The 27654-nt window shown below is 49.1% G+C and overlaps 10 protein-coding genes across 10 annotated transcripts; 2 read left to right on the forward strand and 8 right to left on the reverse strand.

Annotated features, from left to right (window-relative positions):
- Positions 1-704: 704 nt before the first annotated feature.
- On the reverse strand, positions 705-2125 carry B0J16DRAFT_327231 (Ser-Thr-rich glycosyl-phosphatidyl-inositol-anchored membrane family-domain-containing protein). The gene is made up of 2 exons (XM_046126079.1): positions 1730-2125; positions 705-1676 (listed from the first exon to the last, which is right to left on the reverse strand). Exons 1-2 carry the CDS (start codon positions 1959-1961, stop codon positions 1084-1086), a joined length of 825 nt encoding a protein of 274 aa, XP_045988652.1. The 5' UTR covers positions 1962-2125; the 3' UTR covers positions 705-1083.
- A 4796-nt stretch (positions 2126-6921) lies between these two features.
- On the forward strand, positions 6922-8782 carry B0J16DRAFT_327232 (WD40-repeat-containing domain protein). The gene is made up of 2 exons (XM_046126080.1): positions 6922-8055; positions 8106-8782. Exons 1-2 carry the CDS (start codon positions 7088-7090, stop codon positions 8611-8613), a joined length of 1476 nt encoding a protein of 491 aa, XP_045988653.1. The 5' UTR covers positions 6922-7087; the 3' UTR covers positions 8614-8782.
- On the reverse strand, positions 8762-11277 carry B0J16DRAFT_390884 (uncharacterized protein; the record flags this gene model as incomplete). Its single annotated transcript, XM_046131904.1, has 9 exons — positions 8762-9402; positions 9453-9675; positions 9745-9845; positions 9901-10003; positions 10056-10305; positions 10358-10424; positions 10474-10518; positions 10570-11143; positions 11219-11277. 9 exons carry the CDS (start codon positions 11275-11277, stop codon positions 9070-9072), a joined length of 1755 nt encoding a protein of 584 aa, XP_045988654.1. The 3' UTR covers positions 8762-9069.
- Positions 11278-11803: 526 nt separating this feature from the next.
- B0J16DRAFT_390893 (uncharacterized protein) lies at positions 11804-13622 on the forward strand. Its single transcript, XM_046131905.1, has 2 exons — positions 11804-12831; positions 12884-13622. The coding sequence occupies exons 1-2, from the start codon at positions 11871-11873 to the stop codon at positions 13378-13380; spliced, it is 1458 nt and encodes a 485-aa protein (XP_045988655.1). The 5' UTR covers positions 11804-11870; the 3' UTR covers positions 13381-13622.
- Positions 13623-13903: 281 nt separating this feature from the next.
- On the reverse strand, positions 13904-16064 carry B0J16DRAFT_278049 (uncharacterized protein). Its single transcript, XM_046123824.1, has 3 exons — positions 15756-16064; positions 14907-15707; positions 13904-14858 (listed from the first exon to the last, which is right to left on the reverse strand). Exons 1-3 carry the CDS (start codon positions 15837-15839, stop codon positions 14142-14144), a joined length of 1602 nt encoding a protein of 533 aa, XP_045988656.1. The 5' UTR covers positions 15840-16064; the 3' UTR covers positions 13904-14141.
- A 258-nt stretch (positions 16065-16322) lies between these two features.
- Positions 16323-16808, reverse strand: B0J16DRAFT_11207 (uncharacterized protein). The gene has a single exon (XM_046121461.1). The coding sequence runs from the start codon at positions 16610-16612 to the stop codon at positions 16364-16366; it is 249 nt and encodes an 82-aa protein (XP_045988657.1). The 5' UTR covers positions 16613-16808; the 3' UTR covers positions 16323-16363.
- Positions 16809-18323, reverse strand: B0J16DRAFT_11206 (uncharacterized protein). Its single transcript, XM_046121459.1, has one exon. It carries the CDS (start codon positions 18025-18027, stop codon positions 17005-17007), a length of 1023 nt encoding a protein of 340 aa, XP_045988658.1. The 5' UTR covers positions 18028-18323; the 3' UTR covers positions 16809-17004.
- A 1675-nt stretch (positions 18324-19998) lies between these two features.
- Positions 19999-20425, reverse strand: B0J16DRAFT_11214 (uncharacterized protein). Its single transcript, XM_046121462.1, has one exon. It carries the CDS (start codon positions 20336-20338, stop codon positions 20120-20122), a length of 219 nt encoding a protein of 72 aa, XP_045988659.1. The 5' UTR covers positions 20339-20425; the 3' UTR covers positions 19999-20119.
- A 1239-nt stretch (positions 20426-21664) lies between these two features.
- On the reverse strand, positions 21665-22617 carry B0J16DRAFT_11229 (cytidine deaminase-like protein). The gene is made up of 3 exons (XM_046121464.1): positions 21991-22617; positions 21813-21894; positions 21665-21762 (listed from the first exon to the last, which is right to left on the reverse strand). Exons 1-3 carry the CDS (start codon positions 22341-22343, stop codon positions 21700-21702), a joined length of 498 nt encoding a protein of 165 aa, XP_045988660.1. The 5' UTR covers positions 22344-22617; the 3' UTR covers positions 21665-21699.
- Positions 22618-22632: 15 nt separating this feature from the next.
- B0J16DRAFT_295852 (uncharacterized protein) lies at positions 22633-27463 on the reverse strand. The gene is made up of 3 exons (XM_046124424.1): positions 27452-27463; positions 23582-27376; positions 22633-23530 (listed from the first exon to the last, which is right to left on the reverse strand). Exons 2-3 carry the CDS (start codon positions 27060-27062, stop codon positions 22986-22988), a joined length of 4026 nt encoding a protein of 1341 aa, XP_045988661.1. The 5' UTR covers positions 27063-27376; positions 27452-27463; the 3' UTR covers positions 22633-22985.
- Between the last annotated feature and the right edge of the window lie 191 nt (positions 27464-27654).

Raw genomic sequence — 27654 nt, forward strand, 5'->3', positions numbered from 1 at the left:
TGAAAGTGCGGAATTAAAAGTTGATATCATTCAAAGATATCGCTCCAATAACTATCCTATATCTCATAGACCTCTACTTGATATCCATATCAGCTTCAACATGAATAGCTACCCAAATCTGCCCTTACACCACGAAGCAAGGGCTTCGTCTCAAGTATTTGATCTACAGGGTGAAACCAAAGAATACCTAACAGCTATCTTTAGTCACTCCCAAGCAACAACTGCATTCCAGCCCACGGCGGGACGAGGCTGCAAGCTCATGCCAAGGGCGCCCCTCCCGGCAACGGTTGAAACGAACGATGACGGATTGGCAATGCTTCAACATTCCATTGGGCTGTAAGGCTTCAGCTTATAGTGGTGGTGGGGTGTGGTGTGTATTTGCCTGGGTAATTGTCTGGTAATTAATCGGATTGATAGACATCTATTTGAAACGAAACGAGACAAATTGAACGGATGAACAGCCTGGCGATCAACATGCAGAGAAACATCGCATGACAAGAACACGCCCGGAAGTACCTCGAAAGCGGAGAAAGTTTACTACGTAATTTCCGTGAATCCGAAAAAGACCAATGCAGAGCCGTTAGAATTGGCTAAAGAAGCCGTTACAAAGGCAATATACAAGGTTTACTACTGGCGGTTTCATCGGATGACAATCCTAATATTACTCCCGGACACATCACAACAATCACTGAAGATCCAAATGACAAGGTTAAGTATGCGGATAGAATGGGTATCTTAGTATTCATAACATTAGTAGATGGCAATTCCTTGGAAACCGAAAAAGTTGGGTCATATGTCTATTCGACGTAGCGGCATAGGTACACGGGGCAGCTACATCAGAGGAACTTGATCAAGACAAATAACCCAATTGGGTTTTATAGTTTTTTCCTCAATACATTAACAAATCCAGAAAAACCTTCCATCTCATAGATACCGACAAAAGAACCAACGTATGTGCGCAACAGAGGCTTGATATACCCAGACTGCTCCATACCCAGAAGAAATGAGAAAACCCTCTAAAAATGCGATCATGAAGTCATGACGCCACGCTAGAACCAAAGATAAGATGGTGCGTGACTCCGCTTACAGAGCGAAAGCGGCCATGACAAGACCAGCGACAACGGCAACGGGAGCGCCGAAGCGGGCAGCACCGGAGACGGGGACGGGAGTAGGGGTGGGCTGACCGTAAACAGGGGGCTGACCAGCGGGCTGAGTAGGAACAACAGGAGGCTGAGGCTGGGCAGGGTGGGTGTAGACGGGAGCGTGGGGAGCAGTGCCGTTGTTGGCGGGAGGAGCCTGGTGGGCGGGAGGAGGAACGGGGTAGTGAGTCTTAACGATGGGGACGAAGGTGGTGGGAGAACCAGCGGTGGTGGTGTTGCAAGGGACGGTGACGGTCTCGTGAACAGCAATGACGGTGGTCTCAGGGCCGGGGTAAACCTCCTTGGTGGGCTTGGGAGCCTCGGTGGGGAGCTCGTAGTCGTTCTGGGTCTTGGAGGGCTTCTCCTCAGCCTTGGTGGGCTTCTCCTCAGCCTTGCCACCCTCGATCTTGAAGGGGAAAGAGTACTGGAAGACCTCGGGGTTGCTCTCGAGCTTGAGGACGAGACCGTAGACGTTGTTGGTGCCGACGGAAGAGTCGATCTTCCAGGAGAAGGAAGCAGCGTCGTTGTCAACACCAGCTGGTGGAAGGGTCAGTATATGATGAGATACTCTTGACTGCACGACTACTTACTGGCAATGGTCTTGATGGGGACCTGGGTGTTCTGGGTAGCACCACCGATCAGAGAGATGGAGATCTTCTCGCCGGAGTACTTGGGCTTGGCCTGCCAGGTGATCTCGAGGGTCTCACCGGTCTGGACCTGCTCCCAGTTGCTGGGGGTGAGGACGGGGTCGAAGTCGGCAACCTGGGCAAGAGCCTGGGCGGCGAAGGCCATGAGGGCAGCGGCGGAGATGGTGAACTGCATCTTGAAGGCTGGATTTAGGAATTACGGTATATGGTAATTGTACTGGAAGAAAGGAGGACGAGTTGTTAAGAAGCTGTGAAGCAACCTAAATTATTATGTATAATAAAAAAGAGTGTGGTAGGCTGAAAGCCGTAAAAAGAGTGACTGGATTTGGAGGTGGTGGTGAGGAGAGAGGGAAAAAAGAAGAAGAAGCAGTGGATGAAGCTTGCCTTTTGTGATAAATGCCAGAGGGGGACTGGGGGTGGGGAGAAGGGTGAGAGGGGTGCGGTCAAGGGGTACGTACTCCCAAGCAGTTGCCAGCTTGGGCCAGTCCCTGCGGGACCATTGAGCGCCAAGGGGGACGCTAAGGCAGGTACCATGTTGACCCTCCACTCGATGTGAGTTGTGCCTTCCCACCTTGCCCACCACCCATCAAGTCTCTGCAAGCACAGCCCGTGCCTTACAGGTCTTAGCTGCGTCTGGCTGTTCCTGCGTCGGCGCTTGCCTTGCCTTGCAGTAGGGCAGCACCATTTCAGTTCAGTTCAGTTCACCCAAACCTACTCTGGTCAAACAATGGATCCCCGATCCTACGATATTGCATGTCCTCTCCACAGCACATTGTTGGTCGGTGAAGGCGCGTGCTCAACCAACGGCTAACACTATAGTCCAGGGGCAAAAGTCGGCGCGACATGCCTGCCTAAGCACAAGCATTGAACTTGAAGAACCAACTACCAGTACTCGCTAATTGGCAGCGCTGTTAATGCACCCCTGAGAGTTCTCGGGCAGACCTCAGCCTCTCTGCCTGTCGCTAGGTATTGAGGTGCGCGCCAGTCAGAATGCTCAACGCATTGCACTGAATTTTCAAGCGAGCTCCTTCCTTCAGCGTTCGTGATGCTGGTCGACCCGGCTTAAACCGATCACGGTTAGCAGTTCATCCGCTAAGGCACAGTTAGCCAGGGGAATCCTCCAATGAATTGCACACACTCTCGCGCTTTCAGTTGGCACATGAACGTGATTGTTTCCCCCGGTGACGGTGAAGGCTTGCGAATCTGGACCAGTATCAGCAAACATGTCTCTAAATCATGTCTCGTCTGTTCCGCCTTCCCGTCCCAATTGCCCGGCATGAATCAATCAATCGCTCGCTAGTTACTCACTATGCGGGCCTACGAATCTTGACCCTCTTGTGGGCTGGACCTGCTCGCTTGAACAGAGATCGGACCATGAGGGCCGAGAAAGCCCAGGATCACTGCAGCATCTGCAAGGCAAAAACCCCATGCCAGGTTCGCCTGCAAAGATGTAATTAAACTCGAGTGGGCGACGTTCTATCGATTGGCTACACGCGGGGACGGACATGTCGGCGATTCGGCAAACCCCTGCTTGGCGAGGAATCAGCCCGCTGTTTTGTATGTGCCCTTTGACGGTTTGGCGTCTGTCAACTGCTTTACTGTCGGTCGCTCTTTTTTAGTCTTCGCTGACTGAGTATGACTGACTGATCTCTAGGCCTTTAGGCGACTCATGACCCATGCCCATGTCCATCGAGACCTTTTCTTGGACCTAACAAGATTACCTAGGATTCCCAACTCCAAGGATCTCGAAGTTCAGGGGCAGGGAGCCGGTCTCCGGGCCTGATCGCCGTTGGTGCCCCGAGATGAGATGAATGATATGACATGACTGTTATTGTCTAGCACAGTCTGGTCTGGCTATTGTTGTTTGCACTCGAGACCCTTTATGGTGCATGCGTTGATTGTCTTTCTTGACTTGCTGTCTTGCGTTCCAGCTCTTGGCAGAATTCGAACATTCACCATCCGTGCTTTTTTCCCTTGTCTTATTTACTTTTTCTGGTGCGACATTGTATGTCAGCACAACGTCCCAAATGCCTGTGCTGGAACGTTGGGAATAGAAACCAAACAATTCAACGTGTCCTTGTCCGAAACATCCATTCTGTGCGAACCCGCGGTATGGATATCCTATGCATGTTGGTTGACAGATGCTTTTACAACCTGGACGTGCTCCTCAGTGCTCCGTATAAAGTTGCAGATGAAACACCCGAGTCAAGTCAGAGCCACGATGTTATTATTAACTCCCCCATAAAATGCATTGCTAGTAAACAAAAGACCCCATTTCCACTGCAGCGCTGGGATATTTTACCTAATGGGGCAACCGAAAGGTCTCTGCGGATGCCCGAGTTAAAGTTCCCCCATAAGCTCGTAGGCTATTGCTCTGCTAAGCTTTTAATGCTCCTATTTGACGCCCGTTCGGTGATATTAGCTTATCACTCTTAAGCATGACCTTTGGTCAGCGAATCGTTGCCTGAAGAACCAAAAGGCTGAATAGTATGCCACACCAAATCGTTGTTTGCTTTTGCTTCTCCCAATGATATGGCTATGACATGGGAAGGCCACTCTTGTGTAGCCGCTGTGGCTCTTTTCTCATAGGGCTGCTTACTGCTTGACATGGGCATATCGAATAGGCGAGCTCGGCGCACAACGGCTTTTTCTTAGAGGCTTGTTATCATTTACAGAACACAACGTGGTAGCAGTCCATCCTATGGGCCGCGACGACGATCATTTGCGATACTAAAGCAAAAGGAAATTGAGCAATCGAAGCGATCACGGGTACTATGGCACCATCTGCCCGATCCGCTAGCATCGTGTCTTGATTAAGACAGCAAGTGAGACAATTAGTGAGTAGTCGTTAATTCGAGATGAACGACCTATATGCAGCTGCACAATATGGCCGTGTAGTAGCAGGCATATAACCCCTGAACTTGTCAAGTCAGGATGACTGCCCGCTGTCTCGTGTATATGAGATTACTCGAACAGCAGTTAATCAATTCGCATTTCGCCTCCCAAGAACAACCACAACTATGACATCGATTATTGAATAAGATCCAGCCGGTACGAGATCAATAATCCCCTCATGGCCAATGCGATGCTGGACTGACCAGGACCCTCGCCAACTCCGCTTCCCATAATACGCCGATGTTTTTTAATGCTTGTTCCACCAGAACCGCCACTGAGCCTAAGTATCTAGGTGATTTCTGACTCCATCCACCAATGACATGAACCCCTACGCCTCATTTAATCTGTGAAGATCAGAAAAGCTTCGCTTCGAGGTTCAACGGTGAAGTCTACCCAGGGGACGACAATGACGTGCGCATTGGATTCAACAGCAATGCAAATCTTGCTTGTCCTGGTTTGAATAAGTCTTGGGCTCAGAAGAGCCAATTACTAGGCAAAAGAACGACGTACTGACATCTCATGTGCACGACTCAAGGACCTATCACATATCAAGAAAAGGAGTTGCGGTTGATTCAAGACATAGGTAACCAATTAAATTTAAACGCCATAACCGTCGTCGCTCAAACGGTTGCCAATCTGGTCCAGTTATTGTAACTTACCAACTTACGGCTGAGCTATAGCGCTGAAGACAACCAACACTAATGGATCCTACCACTGGCCGATAGGGGTTCCAAGATTATATCCAGCTAATTACTCTACGCCACATTAACCTATTCTTGTCAAGCTGAACCATAAGAGGAAGCCTCTTTCACTAACACGTTTTCAAGAATCATTCCGACTGGTAGTCAAGACCTAAAGAGCCATTATAGCCTGTCGAGATCGCGATGCCGAGACCCTTCTGGTCGATCGCCGTTTTCGAAATTACTTCGATTTTGCAGGCGCTTTGACTGTTGTGTACCTTGCAGTAATTCCTGTCCGAAAAAGAAACTTGGAATCAATGGAATGACATGACCTGGCAGCTAGGTTAGCAATGAACGACCAGGATTTTTCTTGAGACAATTGTCTTAGATATCACGTCGGTCGCGGAATGTCTTGATTCCTTTGGCATGGATTAACAAAGAGGTTACGAAACTGACACACAAGGGAGAGGAATCCAAGAGACCCAGTGCTGGGAATAAGCAACAAAGTCACGATAGTTCTAGTTCCGAATCACTAGTCTCAGCTGTAACAATTCATTCTCCTTTTGGATCAATTGAAGCTGAAGCCAGGTTAATCCACTATTGCAAGACCAACAACTCCCCTACATTATTTGAATCATGAATTAGAAAGGAGAAGTTGTAGCTGCTATCGTCGATTCTCGGAAACGGCGCTGCACGCGATCAATAGCCTGAACGGAATTGAGATTGCCTCCTATCACCCGAAAGTTTGTGATTGAAACTCTTGACCGCCATTAACAAATCTGTTGGATCCTACGGCTCAGCTGCCTATACAGTCACTAGTTAGCTGCAACCGAACTGCACTCTTTGACCTCTGTTAGGTAGCAAAGGGGTTTGCACTGCACGGCTAAAGAAGACAATACACCGGCATGTCGCAGAGTCGACGCCGTGGCTGAACTACCGGACGCCTTCTGGTCCGCGTCTCAGAAGCCCATTATAGTGAAAGCTTGTCTTCTCTTTGATGATGCCTTTCATAGGCCAAATGTCACCTTCAGGGTCACGAAACCAACCCCCAAAGTAAACCGGGGATCCACCTTCAATCCTACGGAAAAAGGAGCCCAGAACTTGTCATGAAGCATTCACAGTCGGATGCTTCAATGACATCAACTGCCGAAATCATGCCATTATCTGATTGGGTTCCCCGGAGATGAGGGCTTCTTCCATTGCCCGACTTGGGACACTCTACCAATGAAGTTTGTGCGGGCTCCATTTCCCCAAACTCTGGTAGTTTCCGGATCTTCAGGAGTGGCTTCTTCTAGACCTGGCCAATAACGACATGTCACTATCACCATCTCACTCAAAATGGCAAGAGCATCTTTAACCTATTCAAGGGGGATAATTGATAATTCTGGGCATTGTAATTTTATATGCATGCGATGCTACTGTACTATGCTGTGCCTGGCTCGATAGTTTTATGCGCCTGCCTGTTTCATGAGATTACAGTAAGATTACCACTATTTTTAGGTGGATTAATCTTATGTCGGGCTTCCTGATTGCTCCTTCCTTCGTAACTTGTCACACACCCAAGTTGTGCAAATTCATTTTCATTGGATCAAGTCTCTCAGCCTCGTACCCCACCTTCGCGCTTTCAATCTCCATTCAGCGCGTGCCAGACTCTCAGCCTCGTCTAGACTACCTCCCACCCTTGGAATAGCATTATCAAAGGAACCCGCAGTAGTTCCCTATCATAATGGCCTCCGGTGATGAGCGTCCTGGTGACTCACCCCGGGTTAAGCGTCGCAAGTCAAGCAACAACTCTTCCCCTCGACGCGACGGCGAAAATGGCGATGCAGGCCAATCGCATAGAGACTCTGCGACGAGGAAGCTATCGATACGAGAGAACCATAGAGACAGCAGGACTGTTAGTCCAAGTCCCGCTGAAGATGGTGCCAGAAACAGAAACTACGAAAGCCGGCGCACATCACGGTCGAGATCACGGTTGAGGTCGCAGTCCATGTCTAGCAGACGGTCCGACTCTCGACTGCGCTCCCGCTCACCATCTCGAATAACATCTCGAACACGGTCACCCCGCTCTTCACGTTCACGCTCTCGATCGCAGTCATCTTTCCACCACCGACGGATAGACTCTCTTTCACCGCCAGGAGCTCAACCGACTCCCCAGGAACCCTTCAAACCCAATTACAAAGCCCATCTTGTCCTTCGCGGCCATTCCAAACCTGTCTCACAAGTCCGAATATCACCTAATGGACGCTTTATCGCATCTGCGTCAGCGGATGCTACTGTGAAGATCTGGGATGCTACTACAGGCGAGCACATGGACACACTTGTTGGGCATATGGCTGGAGTGAGCTGTCTTGCTTGGACGCCCGATAGCAACACCATCGCAAGCGGTTCAGACGACAAAGCTATTCGACTATGGGATCGCGTTACAGGTCGGCCAAAGACTACCACTCGAAAGAGTATAGCTGGTCAGGACATGGCGCCTCTGAAAGGTCACCACAACTATATTCATTGCTTGGCATTCTCACCAAAGGGCAACATTCTTGCCAGTGGCTCCTACGATGAAGCTGTGTTCTTGTGGGACGTACGTGCGGGAAGACTTATGCGCAGTCTGCCGGCACACAGTGATCCTGTCAGTGGAATCGATTTCAGTCGAGATGGAACGCTGGTCGTGAGTTGCTCGACAGATGGTTTAATGTATGTTCTCCTTGACCTTTCCTACTGGAAAGCTACTGACAAACATCCAGTCGTATTTGGGATACATCAACGGGCCAATGCTTACGCACTCTTGTCCACGAGGACAACCCAGCCGTAGCCAACGTTTGCTTTGCCCCTAATGGCCGCTTCGTCTTGGCCTTCAATCTAGATAATTGCATTCGCTTATGGGATTATGTTTCGGGCACTGTTAAGAAAACATACCAAGGCCATATCAACGACAAGTTTGCAGTCGGAGGCTGCTTTGGAGTTCTGGAAGGAGCTCCCTTTATTGTATCTGCTAGCGAGGATGGCAGTATTGTTATGTGGGACGTTGTATCAAAGACGGTCCTGCAACGGGTTGAAGGCCACAAAGGTGTGTGCTTCTGGGTGGACGTCCACGGTGAGACGATGGTGACCGCAGGACAGGATTGCATGGTAAAAGTGTATCGACACCTCAGAGATACTCCCAAAGTTAATGGTGACGCGAGTAAGGTGGACAATGAGCTGCAGGCTGAAGAAACTGCAACACGAGAGGACGTTGTAATGGAAGATGCATAGGTCGGCACTATGGGTGTTCATAGCGAATGCATCCCACGTTCTAACGAAATTCAAGACTCAGGGCAAAGTTGCTGTCCAAGCTACGAGGTGGCGGAAAGGTTCTCCACGTCAAAAGGCACCAAAGCGAAGTAGCTCAGATATCAATATAAACCACTATAGAGTGTCCCGTTTATTTTTACCTCTTAGCCTCAGCGGCCAAACCATCTGATACCGTGATGGGTCACGCCATAACTATGGTGTATGAACATTGACCTCGAGTTGTTTAAGCCTGTGATTTACCTGGCTAAAGTCAAACCTAAATTGCCATTCCCTTGCAACTTTTTCCCGGATATGAACGAAATCAAACAAGAGTCAAGTTGGTTCGCGGCCTTCGCCTTTTCATGGGAAGAAAGATTCCGACTTCCAAGAAACTCTGGCTTTGTTGCCTTCCATCTCTGGAATTCTCTGAGCCAGCTTTCAACGGAACTGTACTTCGACGTTGTGAGCGCCAACGCGTTTGCCCTTGAAGTAGACAGTGAAGTCAACAATTCCGTCCTCGCATGTCATTTCAATTTCGTAATCAAGCTGATGGAAGACCTTTCCAAGAGGGCTTGTGTAGGTCGGGAGTGACTCGAGATTGATATCGCGTGTCCACTCAATCTCGCACAGCTTCTGTACAGTTGACCCTAAGGTCTCAGGAGGTGGAAACTCGGAGCAACTGTAGATTGTCTGACGGACTTTGCCGATGTGTCCAGAGTACAACCGATTGTATGTTCGCCGGACTGGCTGTTGAGTCAACATGTTGTCTCCCTGTCGGATAGATTAGTGGCTTGACTCAAATATTCGGTCCCTTTACCTACCTCTTTCAAAAACCATTTCATTTGGTTATTCGCGTACCATTCCTGGCGCTCTTCATTCCAGTACTTGTGGTGCTGAAGATGTTTCTTTTCGTCAAACCTCTCGGTGAAGCAGACGCCATAGCTCTTCCGAGCAACCCGAGCACCAATCTGCACCCCAAGGCCCACCGAGAGGCCGTGAGCAGTAATGCCGCGAACCACAGCACCACGACAGATGGCAGTCCATCTGTTTAATATTCTCAGAAAATATTGTGCCGATATTTAGGGGGGGGGGGGGGGGGGGGGGGTGACTTACGGTTTGTTCCCACGAGATTGTAGAACAGTGGAATCAAAAGCAGACTGTAGTCTGTTATATAGGTAGGTGCTGCGACCAAATCCACCCACAAGGATGATATACTTTGTAGTGTCAGTATCAAGCGAGTTCGAGTAACACTTGGCGAGGACTACTTACGGTTGCTTTCTGACCATACTTCGACTGAATGGCTTGAGTCTGGTGACGAACGAGTGCTTCAATCTTGTTGACAATAGGAGTGTAGACGGACAGGATATCGTTCCTGCACATATCAGTCATAACGTCCAAGTGAACCAAAGTTTTGAATAACTCACGAGCTGAGATCAAGTGTTTTTCGTCGTTTGAGCTTTCTGTTCGAGGTTGGCCCGCCACAGCTATCTGGCAGATCAACCAGCCAAGTCCTGTTCTGGTTTGAGAACTGCGGTTTAATACCATGCTCCCACCCGTCATTGAGAAATTTCCTTTGCTCTGCAACACTCACTTTCCCCCACGACTCGGGAGTAACCTTTCTCTTGATGAGCTGCAGGAAGTTTTCGTCAAGAAAAACACCTCCACAGAGACCACCTAATACTCTTAGCTGCTTCATGCCATACCACACACCAAACCAAAAACTCACCGTCACCCCTGACACATTCTTTGACCACGAATGGATCAGTAGATTCGACCACGTAGCTTATCAGATCCTGCTGCTGCATTAGAACTTTACGCACAAAAATTTTCATCATGCCTTACCACTGTGCCTCCCCCAGCATCGCAAATCACCATGGTGTCTCCTACCTAGTGAGGTGTAAGTGGAGGGACTGAAATTTCAGGGCTTGTTAACCATGCCTTCATGGTTGATCTCTTCGAAAGATCCTTGATTGTAGCCAGAGCTGCCGCTTCCGGCTCAGAGATGAAACGAAGTGTAGTCTCGCCACAGCGTCTAGCATCGAGAATGCCGGAGCTTCTGGCAGCCTGTTTCATTCGCTGCTGTGCATAGGGAGGCCACATTGCGGGCAGGGTGATCACAACATGGAATCGCGACTTTTGCAGCAGTTCCAATCCAACACTACGACGAATGGAATCGATCGCGTGATTCCAAATCTTGCGTAGGAAGCACCCGACGACATCAACAGGATCCTTCTCCAAGACTCTTAGGAGGTTTTTGGTGTGTTGAAGTTGTGAAGAATCGGACATCTCAGTAGAGATATCTTGTTCGTCGAGGAGGAGAAGTTTGAACCACTTGATGGCATCTTTGTCGACAGGTATCGAATAGCCCCAAGAAGTGTCACTTGTTGTGCTGTAAAGCAACTGAGTTGGTGCCTTCTCAACATCTGAGCAATGATTGAGCTCAGCTTCCCAGCTTGTGACGAGCTCGATCTCATCAGGTTCTCTGGAGTAGGCCCAGGCTATTCCTGAGTATCTATGAGAGTTTGTTTGTTAGTTCGAGTGTTTACTAGGCCCTAAGAAGGTGGTAGACTATCAAGACGGCACTCACGTCGTTCCAAAGTCAATACCGATGATTATTTCATCATGCGTCGGTTGGTTGGCCGTCATCTTGAGTATTCTGCAATACTAAAGGAAGTGGTGTTGCTTTTGGCCAACAATTGAGGGTAGCGAGAGGAAGAAAGAGAAGAAAAATCTGGAGAGCACGAACTGAGAGGAAGGTGAGGGGTTATAGAAGGCAGGAGCTGTCTGGCGCTCCTCCTTTTGAATGCAGGCAGTTGAGCGCTGGCCAAAGGGATTCACTGGCACCTTCCATCAGTGCCGGACACTGGCAGCACTTGCAGCCAGTTATTTATCCACAAGCTAAGCATCTTCCTCCTTCTTTTTTCTCCTCTCCTCTTCCCTTCTCATCTTTCTTCTTCTTTGCGCTCGTTTTGGGTGCACCATCGTTGCAGTCCGTCTCTTCATCAACGATACCACTCTCATATCATTTTTCATCCTTCCCCTTGGCTCCTTGGGACTTCAAGTGCCATCATTCTGAAAGGACAATTTTCTCTAAATTCAAGAAGTTCCGCGTCGTTTGTTCTCTACTGGTGAGTTCACTTCCACTCTACTTATCAGCTCGCATTTTCCTTGACGTTTTCGAGTCGAAGTTGACTTATCGCTCTTCAGTGCACCACCCTTTCATTCAGAGACTACTAAATATGAACCAATCGGGGAAGAAGCTGGAGCCGGAACCTGCTCTTTGCGATAATGTCAATTCCTCCGATCCTATCGATGATGTGTATGACCTTGTCGACACACCCAACCGCCGTACGCGTCTTGCTGAGCCAGAAGGACGTATTTCTGGCAACGCATTTGTTGCGGCTGGCTCCCCGTCTCCTTCTATGGACTTCAAACTCGAAGAACAAACAGTTGCCGAAATTCAGCCACGCAGCGCACAGCCCGATAGTGGCAGTGACAGTGACAGCAGGACAGTGGACGAAGTGATCAGAATGCACCTGACTAGCCAAGAGGCTTTTATGGAAGAATACCGCAACGCTGCTTCCCAAGAGAGGTCCCAATTAACCCAGGCAGTACACAGCGAAATACAAACCAGCATGAATCAGATCGTCAGTTACATCAAAAGCTTCGTGGCACGATCTGCCCAGTCCTCGACTCCAGCGGATGTCGAAAATCTCAAGATCCAGTTGGAATCCGAGCAGACGCACGTCAAAGATCTCAAGAACAACTACAACATGTTGGTTCACACTGCTAGTCAGCAACAGAAGGAAATCCAGAAGGCAAATGCAATGCTCCAGGATACTCTTCAGGAGAAAGACCAACTGCGTAAACTCCTAGACGGTGGTAGCTTGGCGAATTCCAGCAAGGCAACTGACGATGCCATCAAGAGCAAATGGGCTGAGATCAATTATAACATTCGCTGCCTGGCACATGTACTTGACAATGCTCCGCTAGGACAGCTACTTGACGACGAAGTCACACAGAGGTTACGATTTATTTCTAAGCATTATCGCAAGTCCCTACAGGAGCCTGAGCTTCGTGAAGTCCTTCTAAATGGCTATCTTTGGGTTCTTATTCAAGGCAATGTGTTCAACTCCGAAAAGGATACCTGGGGCGGGCCAGGTTTAAAATCATACAAAACTACACGAGACAGCCTCATAGGTTAGTGTGTCAATGTTGCCGCTTCGTATGGGTTCTCCGCTTACTCTTATAGCACGCATTAGAGGGATTGATGGTCACTCGGAACACGAGTTGTCTATTGCCCACATCACGAGATGGTTAGCTCAAGGTTCGACGATGTTGAGTGAAATGTGGGAAGAGGACGCCAATGCCATCAAGCATATGGTACGCACCGAGGCCAAACGCCTACGACCTTTTACGTCGGATCTTCAACTCAGAACGGACAGGACTGACAAGAAGATTTCAGACCAACTGAGAGACATCTTCAATTCTGCAATTGAGCTTGATCGAATGATGATGTGTTCCAGAGCAGTCTTCCTGATTGAATGGCGGGATCTATCGCAGAACCCAGGAAGTCCGCAACGATGGAACCCTGAAGTGATGGAGGCTGAGGCTTGGGAGCAGGATCCATCCCAGAAAAGCCGCGTCAAACTCCGCCTGTCACCCATTTTGTACAAATTCGGCACAGCTGATGGTCAAAATTATGACTCTCGAATGGTTCTGGCCAAGAGTCAAGTGGTCTGCGATTAGCTTAGGCTATTTAGGAACTCAGTGCAAGCAACTCAGGCTGGGATGCAAAGGTATGGTGAACGAACTGGGTGGTTGCAAGCAAAGACAGAAAAGAATCACATCACTCTGTTGTGCCTGTGGTATCGATACCATCATGGGTTTGCCGCTTTCTTGGAACAAATCAGGTTGAATCTTCTCGATGGCAAGTTAGGAGAAACCTTTACGATATCTTCATGTCATTAGGCAGGAAAAGTAGATAATTACTCTAATGGAACTTTACATCGATTAGTAGCACGCCAACTATGTTCTGCCCTTTAAACGGTTACATCTTCTTGTGTACCTTGTCAGGCGAGTAACAGAAGAATTGTCCTCCAAGTCTTAGGCTACTATAACAAAGCATCCTAAGTGCTAGTCTGAGCTGACATAGAGTGACCAAATTATTTCGTACATTATACTTTCGAGGGCCAATTCTTCTGATATTCTAAGGCTTGTGCTAACTCAATCAAAGGTGACCGCAACATCGAGACAAATCATAAAAGAACTTCTTATACTTTTGACTAAAATGGATCGAAATGAATTACATAGTAAAAGATCCTCCATGATACTCTCCATCTCTTCATTAACAGCAGTTATTCCACCATCTTATATTCTACCATATGCATCTATGTCACCCTATCCCAAAACCACAATTAGGTATTAACCAGAACCCTCAAACTCCAAAATTCGAAAGAAATGCTGTCTGTACAAAGGAGCTATGTCGTCAAAGCGATATCGTTACTGGTTCAAGCGCCGAGTCCGAGGCCATGTCTGATAGCCGCAGCCAGACCACCTTGTTGTGGTTGCTCGTAGCTGAAGCTCTCCGGGGTTGGAGTAGGCTGGAAGGGAGTCACGGTAGGACTGGTCGTGGGAGTCTCGATGGAACTCTCGGCAACAGTGGTTTCCGTCGTCTCGGTTGTCTCGATGGTGGAAGTATAGCCTTCGGTGGTTGAAGGAGTAGGGATCACTGGGGGCGCCTGCGAGCTGATGATGGCAGAGGACGTTGTCTCAGCAGAAGGCGTCTCGGTTTCCGAGCTTGTAGTAGTATCCGTGGGCAAAGCAATGGTGGGATCTTCAGATATGGTAGGGATCACAGGAGGGATAGTCGAGTTGGTGGGAATAGAGACGGTAGAGTACTCGGAAGACTCGCTGCTGACAACGGGAGGGTTGTAGACGGGTGGTGTGTAGATAGGGTCAACATTGGAGCTGGTTGATAGCGGAGCCGCATCCCCACTGGAGGTAGAACCGATGGGAGTTGGGATAATAGGCTCAATTATCGACGAGTTGCTGATGACAGGGGCTGAGTACACGGGCTTGTTGTAGACTGGTGGGGTGTAGACTGCGTCTCGTGTGGTTGGAGAGACGACAGGAGGCTCAACAGTTGAAGAGTTACCAGGGATCACCGGGCCAGGGTAAGCTGGCTTTGTGTAGACTGGAGGCGTGTAGATGGGAGTCTCAACAGGCTTGGTGTAGACAGGAGGGTCGACAATAGAAGAGTTACCAGGCAGAACAGGCTTGGTGTAGACAGGAACCGAGTACACAGGAGTTTCAGCAGGCTTGGTGTATACGGGAGGAGCAACGACTGAAGTGTTACCAGGCAGGACAGGCTTCGTATAGACTGGGGCTGAATAGACTGGTGTGTCCACGGGCTTGGTGTAGATAGGCGCCACGATGCTCGAGTTGTAACCGTTAGGAGCTGAGTAGACTGGAGGAGACTGGACAGGCTTAGTGTAGACGGGAACTGTTCCGTTGCCAGAAGCGACAGAAGAGTAGGCGGGCTTGGTGTAGACAGGAGGAGAAACCTGACCATCAGGAGCACTGTAGACTGCACTCTGTCCAGGAGTCTGGTATCCAGTGGGCGAAGCATGCTGATCAACAGGCGTAGAGAACGAGTATCCAAGAGTAGAGTTCATGTAAGGATAGTCATTTCCAGTCTTGGTTTGAGAAGGCGCCGCATAGGTCGAGTTGACGGGGTAGTAAGGAGAACGAGTGTTCTCTTCGCCGTATGGGAGAGTGGAAGCATACTTGGTAGGAGGAACAAGGACGGTGTTGCTGATGGTCACAGTCTGAGTGCAGTCTTTGCAGACTTCAGTGGTGTAGTAAGATCCGTTGGAAGAAGCAGTGACGGTAACTGTGACATCAACAGTCCTAGTAGAGATGAATACATAGTCGGTAGGACAGTGAAGGGTTGGCTCATGAGTTGTTGTTTTGATGGCCGGAGTAGTCGTGTTCTTGGGGGCAATGTAGCTGTTGATGGGAGTGTAGCTGGGAGGAACATAGTCATTGACAGATCGAACAACTCTAGGTTGAGTCTGATATATGTTAGCCTGATTTCATCTATGTATTCCGAGAATACATACTCTACGGAACCAAGAACCGCGAGGAGCAGCTTCAGCAACCGTGCCAAGAAGGCCAACGGCGCCAACAATCGAAGGCAGAAGCATCTTTGTAGTATGAGATTCGAAGAGAGAGAAGAAAGAGAATCAAGAGTATCAGCCAAAAGCTAATAAGTCTGTAGGTGAGAATAGGACAAGAGATGCTGAGTCTGGTGGTGAGAGAATCGTTTCCAGGACGAAACTCATCGTCCTTAAGTACGACTTCATCTTGTTCAAAGGGTTCTCCTCAAGGAGTCGAGTATCAGCACAAGGGTGAAGAAATATTGAAGATTGGCAGGATGAAATATTGAAAATGAATGGTTTATACGAAAAGGGCACGACAGGATATTGAAAGAGGGATGAGCTGGCTGTAAGAGACTGAGAGGAGAAGGATGTACAAGGGTGGTCTTCTATCCTTTGGTGGTGAAGTGGGGAGCACTTTATCGATTCAAGGGAGCTTTGGCGCCAACCACAAGAGTTGGTCTTCAGTGGCACAATGGAGACAAAGAGAAAAGGGCGGAAGAAGCAATTAATTATCTACAAGACTAGGGAACAAAAGACAAATAGTAGACTATTCAATGCCGATCGAATCCCTAATCATTAATTAATGCGATCGATTTGGGGATCCAATCAGTTAACACGAGACAAACAAGTTGAGACCAAGGTTCAGTCAAAGTGGAAAGTGTAAGAGTTCTAACGTTCATACAAACTCTACGATATGTCCTTAATTTAGTAAAGGGATATTCATATTCGTTCCAAGTACTTGGCTTGTCATACAGACAACAACTTTGTGTGCCAGTAGCCAGTCGTATAATGAAACAGCAAGTAGGCACGAGCGACATACAAAGAGAACATAGAATTCACCCAATCATAGAGAACAAGTATGTTGCCATTCACAGCCAAATCAGAAAGCGTGGTCTGTGTGTATAATCTGTCAATGTATTGTGTGTGTGTCCGCGTGTTTCTCCTGTCGAATCTTCCGCAAGTGCAGGAATGGGTATCAAGAGGGCCACGCAATCGCCATCGTGCCCTTTGTAAAAAGCTAACAAGAAACCAACAAAAACCATATGCTTATGCCGTCAAAATAATAATCAGTAAACCGTCGCCTGTGATGCAATCGTGAAGTATCAGGTATCGTCCCATCCATACTAGCTTGAGCTAGGCATGCCATAAGCCAACCGATTTGAGACGGTATATCTCAAGTAATCGCCCGCTACTATTCATCACCCATCAATCAATCCTCCCAGATCGTCTCAAGGTCGATATCCCCTCTGCGCTCGGCACCGCACACACTCCAGCGCTTTCTTTTATCTCGAGAGCCGAAACCCATTGTGCGTCCTCGCGTCTGCCCGTCCTTCCCTTTCAAGTCCGCAGCATCATTTCCATCAGCAGCATCTGCATCGGCCTTTAGCTGGGCAATTCTTTCAGCTTCCAGCGCGGCCTCTTCTGCATCAGGTGTGTCGGGAATGGTTTCCAGGCTGGAGATACTGGGACTTCGAGATCGGGTCGATGTTGGTGTGGAGGGTACTGAGGAGTAGGTGGTTCCGTAGCTTCCTGAAAGGGCGTCGTAGCTTCGATACGAGGACGAAGACGAAATTGACGAGGATGGAGTCGAGGGGAAGGTTCCTAGAGATCCAGCGCTCGATGATGTAAAAGACCGCAGAGGAGATGATGGCCGTCGAAGTCGCGCAGGTGTGCTTGTGGAAATGCCCATAATGGGGGAAGTGCTTCGTCTCTCATGCCTTTGCTCGGGTTCGAGGACCGAGGTTCGTACAGGCGAAATAGGTGGGAAAGCCTCATCAGCGGGCTTTCGTGGGATTCGCACTCTGCTAGGTGATCCAGATGGGCTTCCAGGACGATGATGAGGCGAGAACAGGATGTGACCTGAACCGTTGACGCCTGGCATGGATTGAGTGCGGGACATTGGGGGCGCAAGACTCGTTGTAGAACGAGATCTGGTGTGAGCTCCCGATAGTGGAGAAGTGGTGCGTGGTCGATACGGAATGAATGGTGAGGAAGACCAAGATGGTGAAGCAGGCGAAGTCGGGCTGGGGTCGGTACTTCGTCTCAGGTTTGGTGGCTTTCGGGGTAGCTCGATGCTGAGGTTAGAGATAGCGTTGGGGTTTTGCAGTCGCAGCGATGGCACAACTGGTGAAGCAGCGGGTGACGCAGAAACAGAGGTGGAAGCGGAAACGGGAGCAGGGGTAGGAGTAGGACGGAACTCCTCCATGCGCTCTGTCTCAGGAACTGGCTCCATTTTGAGATTTGTAATCGGAGCTGGAGGCAGAAACAGGATACGATGTACGGTAATACAGTACGGCACGGCACGGGTGACAAGAGTTTGAGAGCCAAGCCGGTGTCGTCAGGACATCAACGGTGGCATGAGCAGCTATGCCGGCTTGAAGCTTGATCGCGTCTTGGCCGACTAATGGCGTCGAATTGGGGGTTTATTCGTCGAGGGAGAAATGATCGTCAGCGGCGGTCCTACAAAGCTCTTTGTCGGCGGCTGCTGCAAGTCGGGGTTCTTTTTGGGATTGGCAGGCGGCGCAGCACCGGGGAAAGGGCGTCAAGGGAAACGATCACAAGCTGACGAGAACGGGATTGGATTGAATTCGATTGAACCTTGAGCGCGACAGAAAGGCGGGGGTGGATCAAGCTTTTTAGGGATCCGAGGTGGAAGGACGCTTTTTCTGTTTTGTTTTCGAGCGTGGTACTGGTGGAGAGAGGCTATACTTTGGATAGTGCGGTGCGGTACTGCAGCTGTAGCTCGAGGTGTGGTGGAAGTACGGTAGCTGGGATTTTAGATTTGGGGTTGAGAGGGGAGAAAGGCAGCGAAGGGGACCTGTACTCTAAAACTCTCGATATCGGTTGGGGGGTGTCACCACTAAAATCAGGCGATGTGAAAGAAGAGAACAACAACCCTCGCAGGTGAAGCAGAGAGAGAAAAGAGGAAGAGAATGGAGAAGGGGATGAAAGGTTAAAGATGAGGAAACGAGGAGGCGTTTGAAGGAGAAGATTATGAAAGTGATTTGAGATTGTTTTGAGAGGCGAGTAGAGGTACAGTGAGTGATTGAAGGAAGGAACCTAAAGGCAGTTGCCATACCATGCCATGTCTGGATGGGTGCCAGTAACGTTAAGGGAGAGAAGTGACAAGTGACTCTGGGCGCGTGGTGCCGAATCGGTTTTGGATCCTGTCCTGTCCAATCCAATCCAGGCCTGGGACGTGATTGACGGTCAGTTCAGTTCAGTTGGGCCAGTCCAGTCCAGTCCAGGGCCCGGTGAGGTACCTCCTCTAGTGGAGGGGGGGACCTGCCTGTGGAGGAACGTGCAGTGCCCGCGGCGCGAGACGAACCCACTAGGGACTTTTTAGCGGGGCACTTGAGCCGGTTCAGTGGGTGACGGGTCCAGGGTATCTATCTGACGGTCAAGAAGTGATAATACCTTACGATAAAGAGTAACAGAATATGAATGTAATGACTCTTATATCCATATTTTAGTATTCCTGATCCTAAGTACCAGCCTACAATTATTCAAGTCTTGAGGCTCTGTTATCGGCAGTATCTATTTCACTGCATTGTCCTCGTCTCTAAATTACCAGGGTATTGAATCTAAAACAAAACAACATCGCCAACGCCACCGCTCTCCTTGGACATACCTGACACTTCCACGTCCCATGGTCTACCCAGTAGCGTCCAGTCAATCCAAGGAACCATCATCATATCACAAATAGCAACTGTACATCAGTAGACAACTCGAGACGGACCGCAGCATTCATGTCTAGTCATGCCATATCATGCAATGCAATGTAATGCGACGCAGCGCGGGGTATGGTATACGGTATGCGCATTGTTTTTTTCTTCATCACCAAGCATCCTCTCTTTTCTACTCGCTCCCTTCGAGGTATATCACATTCCGTTTCCACATCAACAACAAACAACAAACTCTAGCCTCAGCCCTTCATTTTTTAATAAGCACGCATCTCGACCATTCGGAATTCTTGGGTTATCCATCCGAACTCTGGGTCGCTTAATTGCCTCAATCCTAAGCTGTTCCTTGGGAGACCAAACCATCCAGTCTCGACATAGCATCGCATTGAGACGATCCTAAAGATCGACCCCAAACTAGCTCAAGTCTTGGGACGCTCAACACCGCCCTTCCAGAACGTGACACTGCACACCAATTTCACTCGTGAATTCCCTAATCCGGTAGCCCGTTTGACCGTTCGACCGCTCAACCGTCCAGCCACTCACCGCGTTTACATACTTGTCTACTACGATTTAGGCGCCTCTCGGAACTATTTGCTCGACGTGCCGGATGAGTTTCAGGGGCCTCGTCGCTCCGTGGGCCTTTTACGGGGGAACCGAGAGCCCGGGCCATAGGTACAGTACAGTAGCTTCTGTTTGGGCGGTGCGGCGGGGATTAGAAGCCGGGAGGCCTGGAGGCCCTTTTGGAGGGGCTATAAATGACTGGGGCAGAAGGACAGGATAAAGTCCCTCAAATGGCTCAGGTCTCAGCTGGTACAGTTGCAGTGACAGTAGCAGCATAAACACCAACGTGGAGTAGAGCATGCATAATAGCGGGCTACCGTATCGTATCGTATCGTCGTACCAAGGTACCGTACCTGGGAGAGGCTTAGATAGAGTTGCACCAATCCCAGAATTCCATCTTCATGCATTATTCATTTATGCGTGGTAATCTAGCACCAAGTATTTCTTTGGGTCTTTCATCTCATTTGTCTCTTCTTTATTTGACTGCGCTTAGCCCGTCCTGAATCGTAAAGTCAGTGGCCACCCAATTTGGCTTGATTAACCCTCGAGTCAGTTCAAATAGCCCAATGACCACCAACCAGCTGCTGCTTACAAAAGTAGACGCTTGACGCCTGGGGCTTTGATCCTGGTGAGACCCTTGCGCAGGGATTGGTGATGGATGGTTCAGGGCTGAAGAAAGCGCAGACATACAGTTCAGCTCATTGGGTAAACAGCATCGTAGCTTGGGCGCTATATCTGAATGAGTTGCTCTTCCTGGTCGAAATGACGTCGAGTCTTTGACAAGTGCCCAATGCGAATAAATGCAACTCTTGATGCCAAGGACGAAGCAACGAGATCCATTATATCTGCTGCAGATCAGACAGAGACTCGACTCGAGTAACACCAAGCTTCATCACATGAGTCCTTGGTCACGCGAGAGTATCATCTCATCCTCACTCAATCACTCACTGAAACAGTCTGTGAGATCGTTGAACCCCAGATTCCTTACATCCTGTTTCCAATCTTAAGGGCCTTGCGCTACTGCACGACAGTTCCATATTTAGCTCCCGCCAGCTCAATACTCCGACGCCATCGTATCAGCTCTGCTTAGAACAAAGTCCTTTCAGCTATTGATTCGTTATTGAATTCCTGAGCTGACAAGTATATCTTCGTATAACATTGCACACGTAAATGGAGGCCTCTGGTAGCATGAGTAACACGTTTCACTCGGAAGACAGTCGCCAGTCCATTTGTCAGTAATATAATAGAACGCGCAATACGGAGCCCCTAGGGTAATTTCCCATGAACATGCTGTAGTAGTATATGTTCGCTTACAAGCGGGACTGAAGATAGATGGATGTAAGTGACGACCCGCGTGGTCGCTTAGAGTTGATCACACGCGTGCTCCCTTACCATACCTATTCATTTCAAACACCACGCGTCTTGTTTAATGAATTTCCATTCACTTAACCGTACTATATATGATTCAAATTCATCATGTTTCATTCCTAACCAGTCATTCAACGGCACAGCCCACTTGTATGTCAACCACGAGAAACATATATGCAGTTCATTTTATCCAACCGCCGATGCAGATGCAAATGTGAAGTGATTATGTAACATGCGTCTAGATCTCTTTGCCTTCAACCTCATCCAAGGTTTCATAAATCATGATATATCCTCTAGTGAGTTCCTGGTGCTCCAGGAGGTGGAAGTTGATCAGGTCCAAAAGACATCGGCAAAAGCTGCAAACAGTTAACCTTAACTCAGCACTCAAAGAAACACCATGACTGACCTGTCCTAACTTCGCAACTACAAAATCCTCATTCTTGTCAAACATAATAATAGGTGTCTCCAACTTGCAAAACTCTCGAATACTACATCACCAGAAACACACACAGCCCCCGTTAGCCAAAAGCGCTTTCATTACTCGCTACAACTTCTTCACCATCACAACAGACGTAGAAACTCACAACTGTCTACACATTCCGCACGGGCTCGCAGGCGGCGCAATATCTGTAGCGACGGCGATGGCCCGGAAATCGCGATGACCGCTTGTCACAGCCGTACCGAGAGCCACACGCTCCGCACATGTTCCCACAGGATACGCCGCATTTTCCACGTTGGCGCCGCTGGTGAGCTCACCCTCGCTTGATAGAACCGTAGCTCCGACGCGGAACCGGCTGTAGGGACAGTACGCAGTCGACTTGGCCGCTGTTGCACGCTTGCGGAGCTCCGAGAACTCTTCCGGCGAGATGCCGTGTGCTGCACAGACCTCGGCCGTTTTGGCGGTATCGCCTCTAGTGATGGTCTCTGGAGTTGCCATTGGTAAGAGGAGGAAGGAGCAGGAAAGGGGAAAGGGAAGAAGAAAAGGAGAGAGGAGAAAGAAAGAGCGTGTGACCAAGTGAGTGATGCTTATATCATGTCCCGTGTCCCGTAACGCGGGCGGGCGGGCCCTTATCGTTCATATCTCCGCATCGGGCGTCTCCGTAATGCGGGGCTGGGCGCCGAAATGACGGACCTTCGGCAGCTTCCTAAGACATTGACCAACCAGCCAAACATGTTGACCATGTTCGTAGTATCGTGACATTCACTGACATCTCTTCTTGATAAGCAGTAGTTTCCAAATCTTAATATGTATTATCAGATACTTGCTACCAAGCACCTGTTTTTGTTCATGGTCCATTGTTACTATCATGACCATCCCTAATATGCACCCATACCTTTCCCCTCAAAATTGTAGCCATCCATTCTCATTACAAATATACGTACATAAGACAGAGCAGCACAAAACTCCGAACTCATCGCTCGTGGCTACTGTCCAGCGAGTTGTCATAGACTGGTGCTTGAACGAACCCGACAACCATCGATCCCTCCTCTTCTCTTTTCTACTTAACTCATCCTCCCATTGCTTGAAATCGATTCCTATTGATCCTCTTCACCTGCTAAAGTCTTTGAGCCAAACCGTTTAGTAGAACCCATCGGATCCTCCCAGTCTGCTCGATGTTGAGCCAACAGTTGGTGTCGATTGTGCCGAACTACTTGTGTCGCTTGGTGTCGCAGGCTCTACGACTTGGCTTCGAATCGATGTGATCCATTCGTGTTGTAGTAGCTCAACAGCTGACGATCGGTTTCGGGGGTCCCTTGTGAAACACCTCTTCAAGAAGTCGAGTCCCTGAGGGCTGAGCTGGTCGCTGGGTGGTAGTTGAGGTGGGTTTCCTTGGGCAATATTGTACATGATCGCCCACTCGTTGTCCAGTTGTGCCCAAGGTCTTCTGCCAGTAGCCATTTCTAGAATGACACAGCCCAGGGACCAGATGTCGACAGACCCGGGCTTACCAGGGTTCTCCCCCTTGATCACCTCGGGTGACATATACATTGGTGTTCCTGTCATAGATCGGTTTGGCATGGTCGCCTGTATATCTCCAGCAAGTGTGCGTCCTTGTCGAGCAATAACCTTGGCAGCGCCAAAGTCCACGTATTTGATGATTCCATTATGGTCGAGTAGAATATCTATGTTGTAATTAGCATCGTTTTCAAGTCAACTCGAAACACAAAACTTACTTTCGGGCTTGATGTCTCGGTGGGCAATGCCACTTTCGTGCAGATAGACGAGACCCTCGAGGAGCTGCAGTGCATATACCATGATAACTTGCTCGTCCTCGATTCGACCGTGCTCCAAGAGACTAGCCAAAGATCCTCCTGAACAGAACTCCATGAAAATGTATACTCGATCTCGATGAACTTCGATGCCGTAATACGAGACCACGTTGGGATGATCCAGCACTTCCAACACTCCCATCTCTTCTCTGATTTGTTCGGCGATCTGAGGTATTAGCTTGGGGTCCTGAAGTCGGATTTCCTTGACAGCCATCAGATGGCCAGTGTCGAGGTTCATAGCTGCGTAGACATTGCCAAAAGTGCCGCCTCCTACGAATTGGCCTTGTTGCCAGCGCATTGTGACGTTAGTTGCTGAAGACGAAAGGTATGCCAATGACCGGTCGACCTCGTTATTACCCTCCAGTACTCTTCCGACTCCCTGTCTCTCTGCAACCTTCTCGCGTCGGTACTCGTCCACTCTTTCGAGCTCCTCCATTCGCTGCTCTGTAATGCAACGAGAGGCCTCTTCGTCGTTGAGCATTCTGTTCTTGTCGAGCTTTCGGAATTGCCCGACAAGTGCCTCGATTCGCTCTTTCTCAGCCTGGGCGGCCAAGTTTGACCTGGCGCCCATAATATCGAAGTGGGAAATGAGAAGTGACATACATCCAGCAACCTTCGAACGAAGCTTGGCATACTCATCTTCGCCAAGGGCCAGAATGTGTCGTCCTCTCGTCATCCCCATGGCTAACTCAAGCGCGAGCACAGCCCAACGGAACGTCTTTCGATCTGATGCGATACAGTCGTCACAGATGAAGCTAACCCAATCGAGGGCAAGCTTTGTCAACTTGAGGTTGTTCATCTGTCGTCTGTTGCTATCCATGTAGAGCAACGAACGTTGTCCGAATTCTGTAGCAAACACGAAGCATGTCTGGATAAGTTCCTGGCAATCTTTACCTTTGGCTTGTTTTCTGATAATTTCCACACTGTCCATGAAAGTATTCGAAAGCTTGTAAGCCACTCGCCTAATTTCTGTCAACCTTGAATTGACCTTCTGAATGTTAGATCTCGATTCCTGTACGAGATCAACATGCATATCGACATTGTCAAGGAACGCCCTTCGTGCGTTATGTAGAGTCTGCGGGCTGGAAGCGCAAAGTCGAATATGTCCTCGCTTCATATCAATATTCAAATCACGAAGCGGGACTTCGATCACTTCGCCAAACCAGTTAATTGGATCCTCCGGTCGAAGAATAAGAAGATACTGTTCTCCGAGCTCGTCAGGAAATTGGTCTTTGGATGTAATGGCCATCATAGCCTGGATGTCTTCAAGTCGCTCACGCAACTCGGGAGACGCAATCACATAGGTATTGTCCTGTTCGAGAAGACGAGTGTCGACTTGAAAATGGCCAGAAGCAACTAGCTGATCATAAAACTTTTGCATAGTTTCGGGTGGGAACGAAATGCTGTAGTCGGAGGCGTGCTCGTAATTATCGTTCAGCATTCGAGTAAATCGCTGAAGCATTCGCTGACGGACTCGTACGGAATCAAGACAGGCCTTGTAACGTTTGCTCATCTCAGACGCGGTTTCTTTCGGCTTCGCTTGCAGTTCCTTCTCAAAAGTCTGGCTAAGTCTGTGCAACGCCTTGAACGTCAATGAACTGAACTGCTCCGCAACCTCGATATGACCACGCTGCAGGTGACTACCAATCTCGTTGGCAAAGTCCCATTCTTGGAACAAAAGCTCGGCCTCCTTGAAAGTGTTTTTGTTTCCGCTTAGCTTCCAGTTTAGCATCTTGAAGTAATACTTCAGCGCCTCCAGTACAACTTGATCGAAAGATTCGTCGATACAAGGTGGCAGGTCCCAACCTGGTTCGGGATTTGCGATAGAAGTACACTCGATCTTGATACGTATAGCAAACTTGAGCAATAGCTGAAACTGAGAGATCATCTGATCTTGCATCAAAGGATTTTGCTGGGCAGATTCCTTAACTCTCCTAGCATAAGCGAGACGCGTGCGGGTGATCTCTTCGATTAGGCGCGAGGGAAAGCTGATCAATGTGAGTAGCTCCTCGAGGTATGGTGGTAAGTGACGTTTGCGGAAGGGCTCGGAGTTCCTGATAAGAGTATCCTTCGCCTTGCTAATAACGGTGGATATAGGCGCAAGCATTCCCTTCTCTAGATGTCCATCGTCGTCGTTGTAGAGTGACTGCAGTCCGTCTTCTTTCATTAATCGATCAAGGAAGGATGTTTCATCGCTACTGATGCCGTTCACAGCGGGCGATCGTTGCTTCGTGCGTGTAAAGTCAAGTTCCTCGTTTCCGACCCACTTCTTCAAGATGTTCAATTCAGTGTTGATCATTTCGTTGGTATTGTACCATGAGAGAATGGCATCATGTGCCTCCTTGAATGCAGCAGAATCTGCTGCCTTGTGCTCCGCTGCAAGTGAGGCCCAGGATGGATACAGATTCTCACACATCTCGATTTTGCCCACCATGTCTTTGACTTGTTCATAAGGGGGTTTTCCAGCCTCACTCTCGCCCTTTATTTGGAAATTGATGATTTCGTCGAGGGTGCGATCAAGTGTAGATCGAGATTCCTCCAGCATACGTCTTTGGACAGGAATATGTCTTCCGCAGACTTTAGAGCGAATACCCAGCCACAGTTCGGTCTTGTGGGCGCTTTTCCCAGCCTGCTGGTCCGCGGATCCAATCAACCGTTTCTTTTCTTGTCGTACTACATCTCCGGTAAGAACAGCCTCGAGCATGCCATGCCACTCGAGCCTTTCGCGGTTTTCTGGATCTTTCAACTCCTCGTCTGTGGGTTGGAGATTGTCGTTGCCGTAGAACATGATAGTCTCCTGGTCGAAACGGTCGTCGTATGGGCCCTCCGATGAGGGCGTCTCCCCTTCTGAGTCCGAATCATTTCCGTTCAAATTAGAGTATGATGTGAAATATCCTCCGCTGTAATCTTGTCGGAGTTTCTGCACATACGCTCGCTCCTGTGCACGAAACCTGCTTTCGGTCTGCCGTGGGCGTGTTTTAGACGACGATCGGATAGACTCTGTGAAAGAAGGTGTGGCCGGTGGGTGAGCTGGCTTTCTTGACGTGGCAGGATTGTACGTGTTCGATGGCGTCCGGGTAGGTCCAAGTGGTCGCTGTGGCCAGGAACCGTTGGGCGTGTAGGGAGCACCATCATCAGCAGCTGTACCTCGCTGCGGCTTTGGGGCACCGTTGATAACTGTTCCGGGAAGTAGTGAAGTTAAAGATCCTGTGTGGCCTGATGTCTCGTATTGGGATAGGTTGCCCAGCTCGTCTTGTCGTTCTGTCGCATGAGGATCGCCGTTGTGTTCGATCGGAGTTTCAAGATGATGGCTCCTAGTCTTATCCAGGCGTCTATCATCTTCGGTGCCTTGAAAACGAACCGCTCGGGGTGATGACTCGGTCATCCTAACGGCTGTGTCTGGGCTGGCACCCAGGTGGAGTTGGAAATCTTAAGGCCCCTCAGCACCGCGTCAAGATATCGTCTCGGTCGTAGATAGGGGATACTAAGGGCGCAAGAATGCCAGCATTTAGAAGTTTTGGTGCAGCTCGAGATGCGGTCGGAAAGTTTACGATGGGTCGAAGACAGCCATGGAGAGAGGGGACTGAGCTTGAGGAGCTCCTGTTGCAGGTAGATCGAGATGGATCGCATGGAGGAGTGGCAACCAGGAAGCGCGTGCAAATTTACAGCCAATCATAGCGTACCAATGGCTCCAGTGGCGTACGTAGCCGCTGCTTATTGTGGCTAAAACAGCGTGATGTGGCTAGAGCATAAGGCTAATATCGGATATAACAGAAACGGTCGAAGCTCAAATCATACTCAATTTCTTAGCTTTTAATCCTATCTCAGGTTATATCATTGAATAATACTGGCAATGAGTGTCGCAGGTGCCCAAGGTCTTTATAACACGCGTCGATATTGATAACAATGAGTGTTACATCCAGCTTATGACTTTGCCATTTCCACAAACTCAGCCAAATAATCCAAGCATGCTATAT

Source organism: Fusarium flagelliforme (assembly GCF_020744385.1).
Source record: "Fusarium flagelliforme strain FIESC 12 MPI-CAGE-AA-0113 chromosome Unknown B0J16scaffold_1, whole genome shotgun sequence".
Classification (NCBI taxonomy): domain Eukaryota; kingdom Fungi; phylum Ascomycota; class Sordariomycetes; order Hypocreales; family Nectriaceae; genus Fusarium; species Fusarium flagelliforme.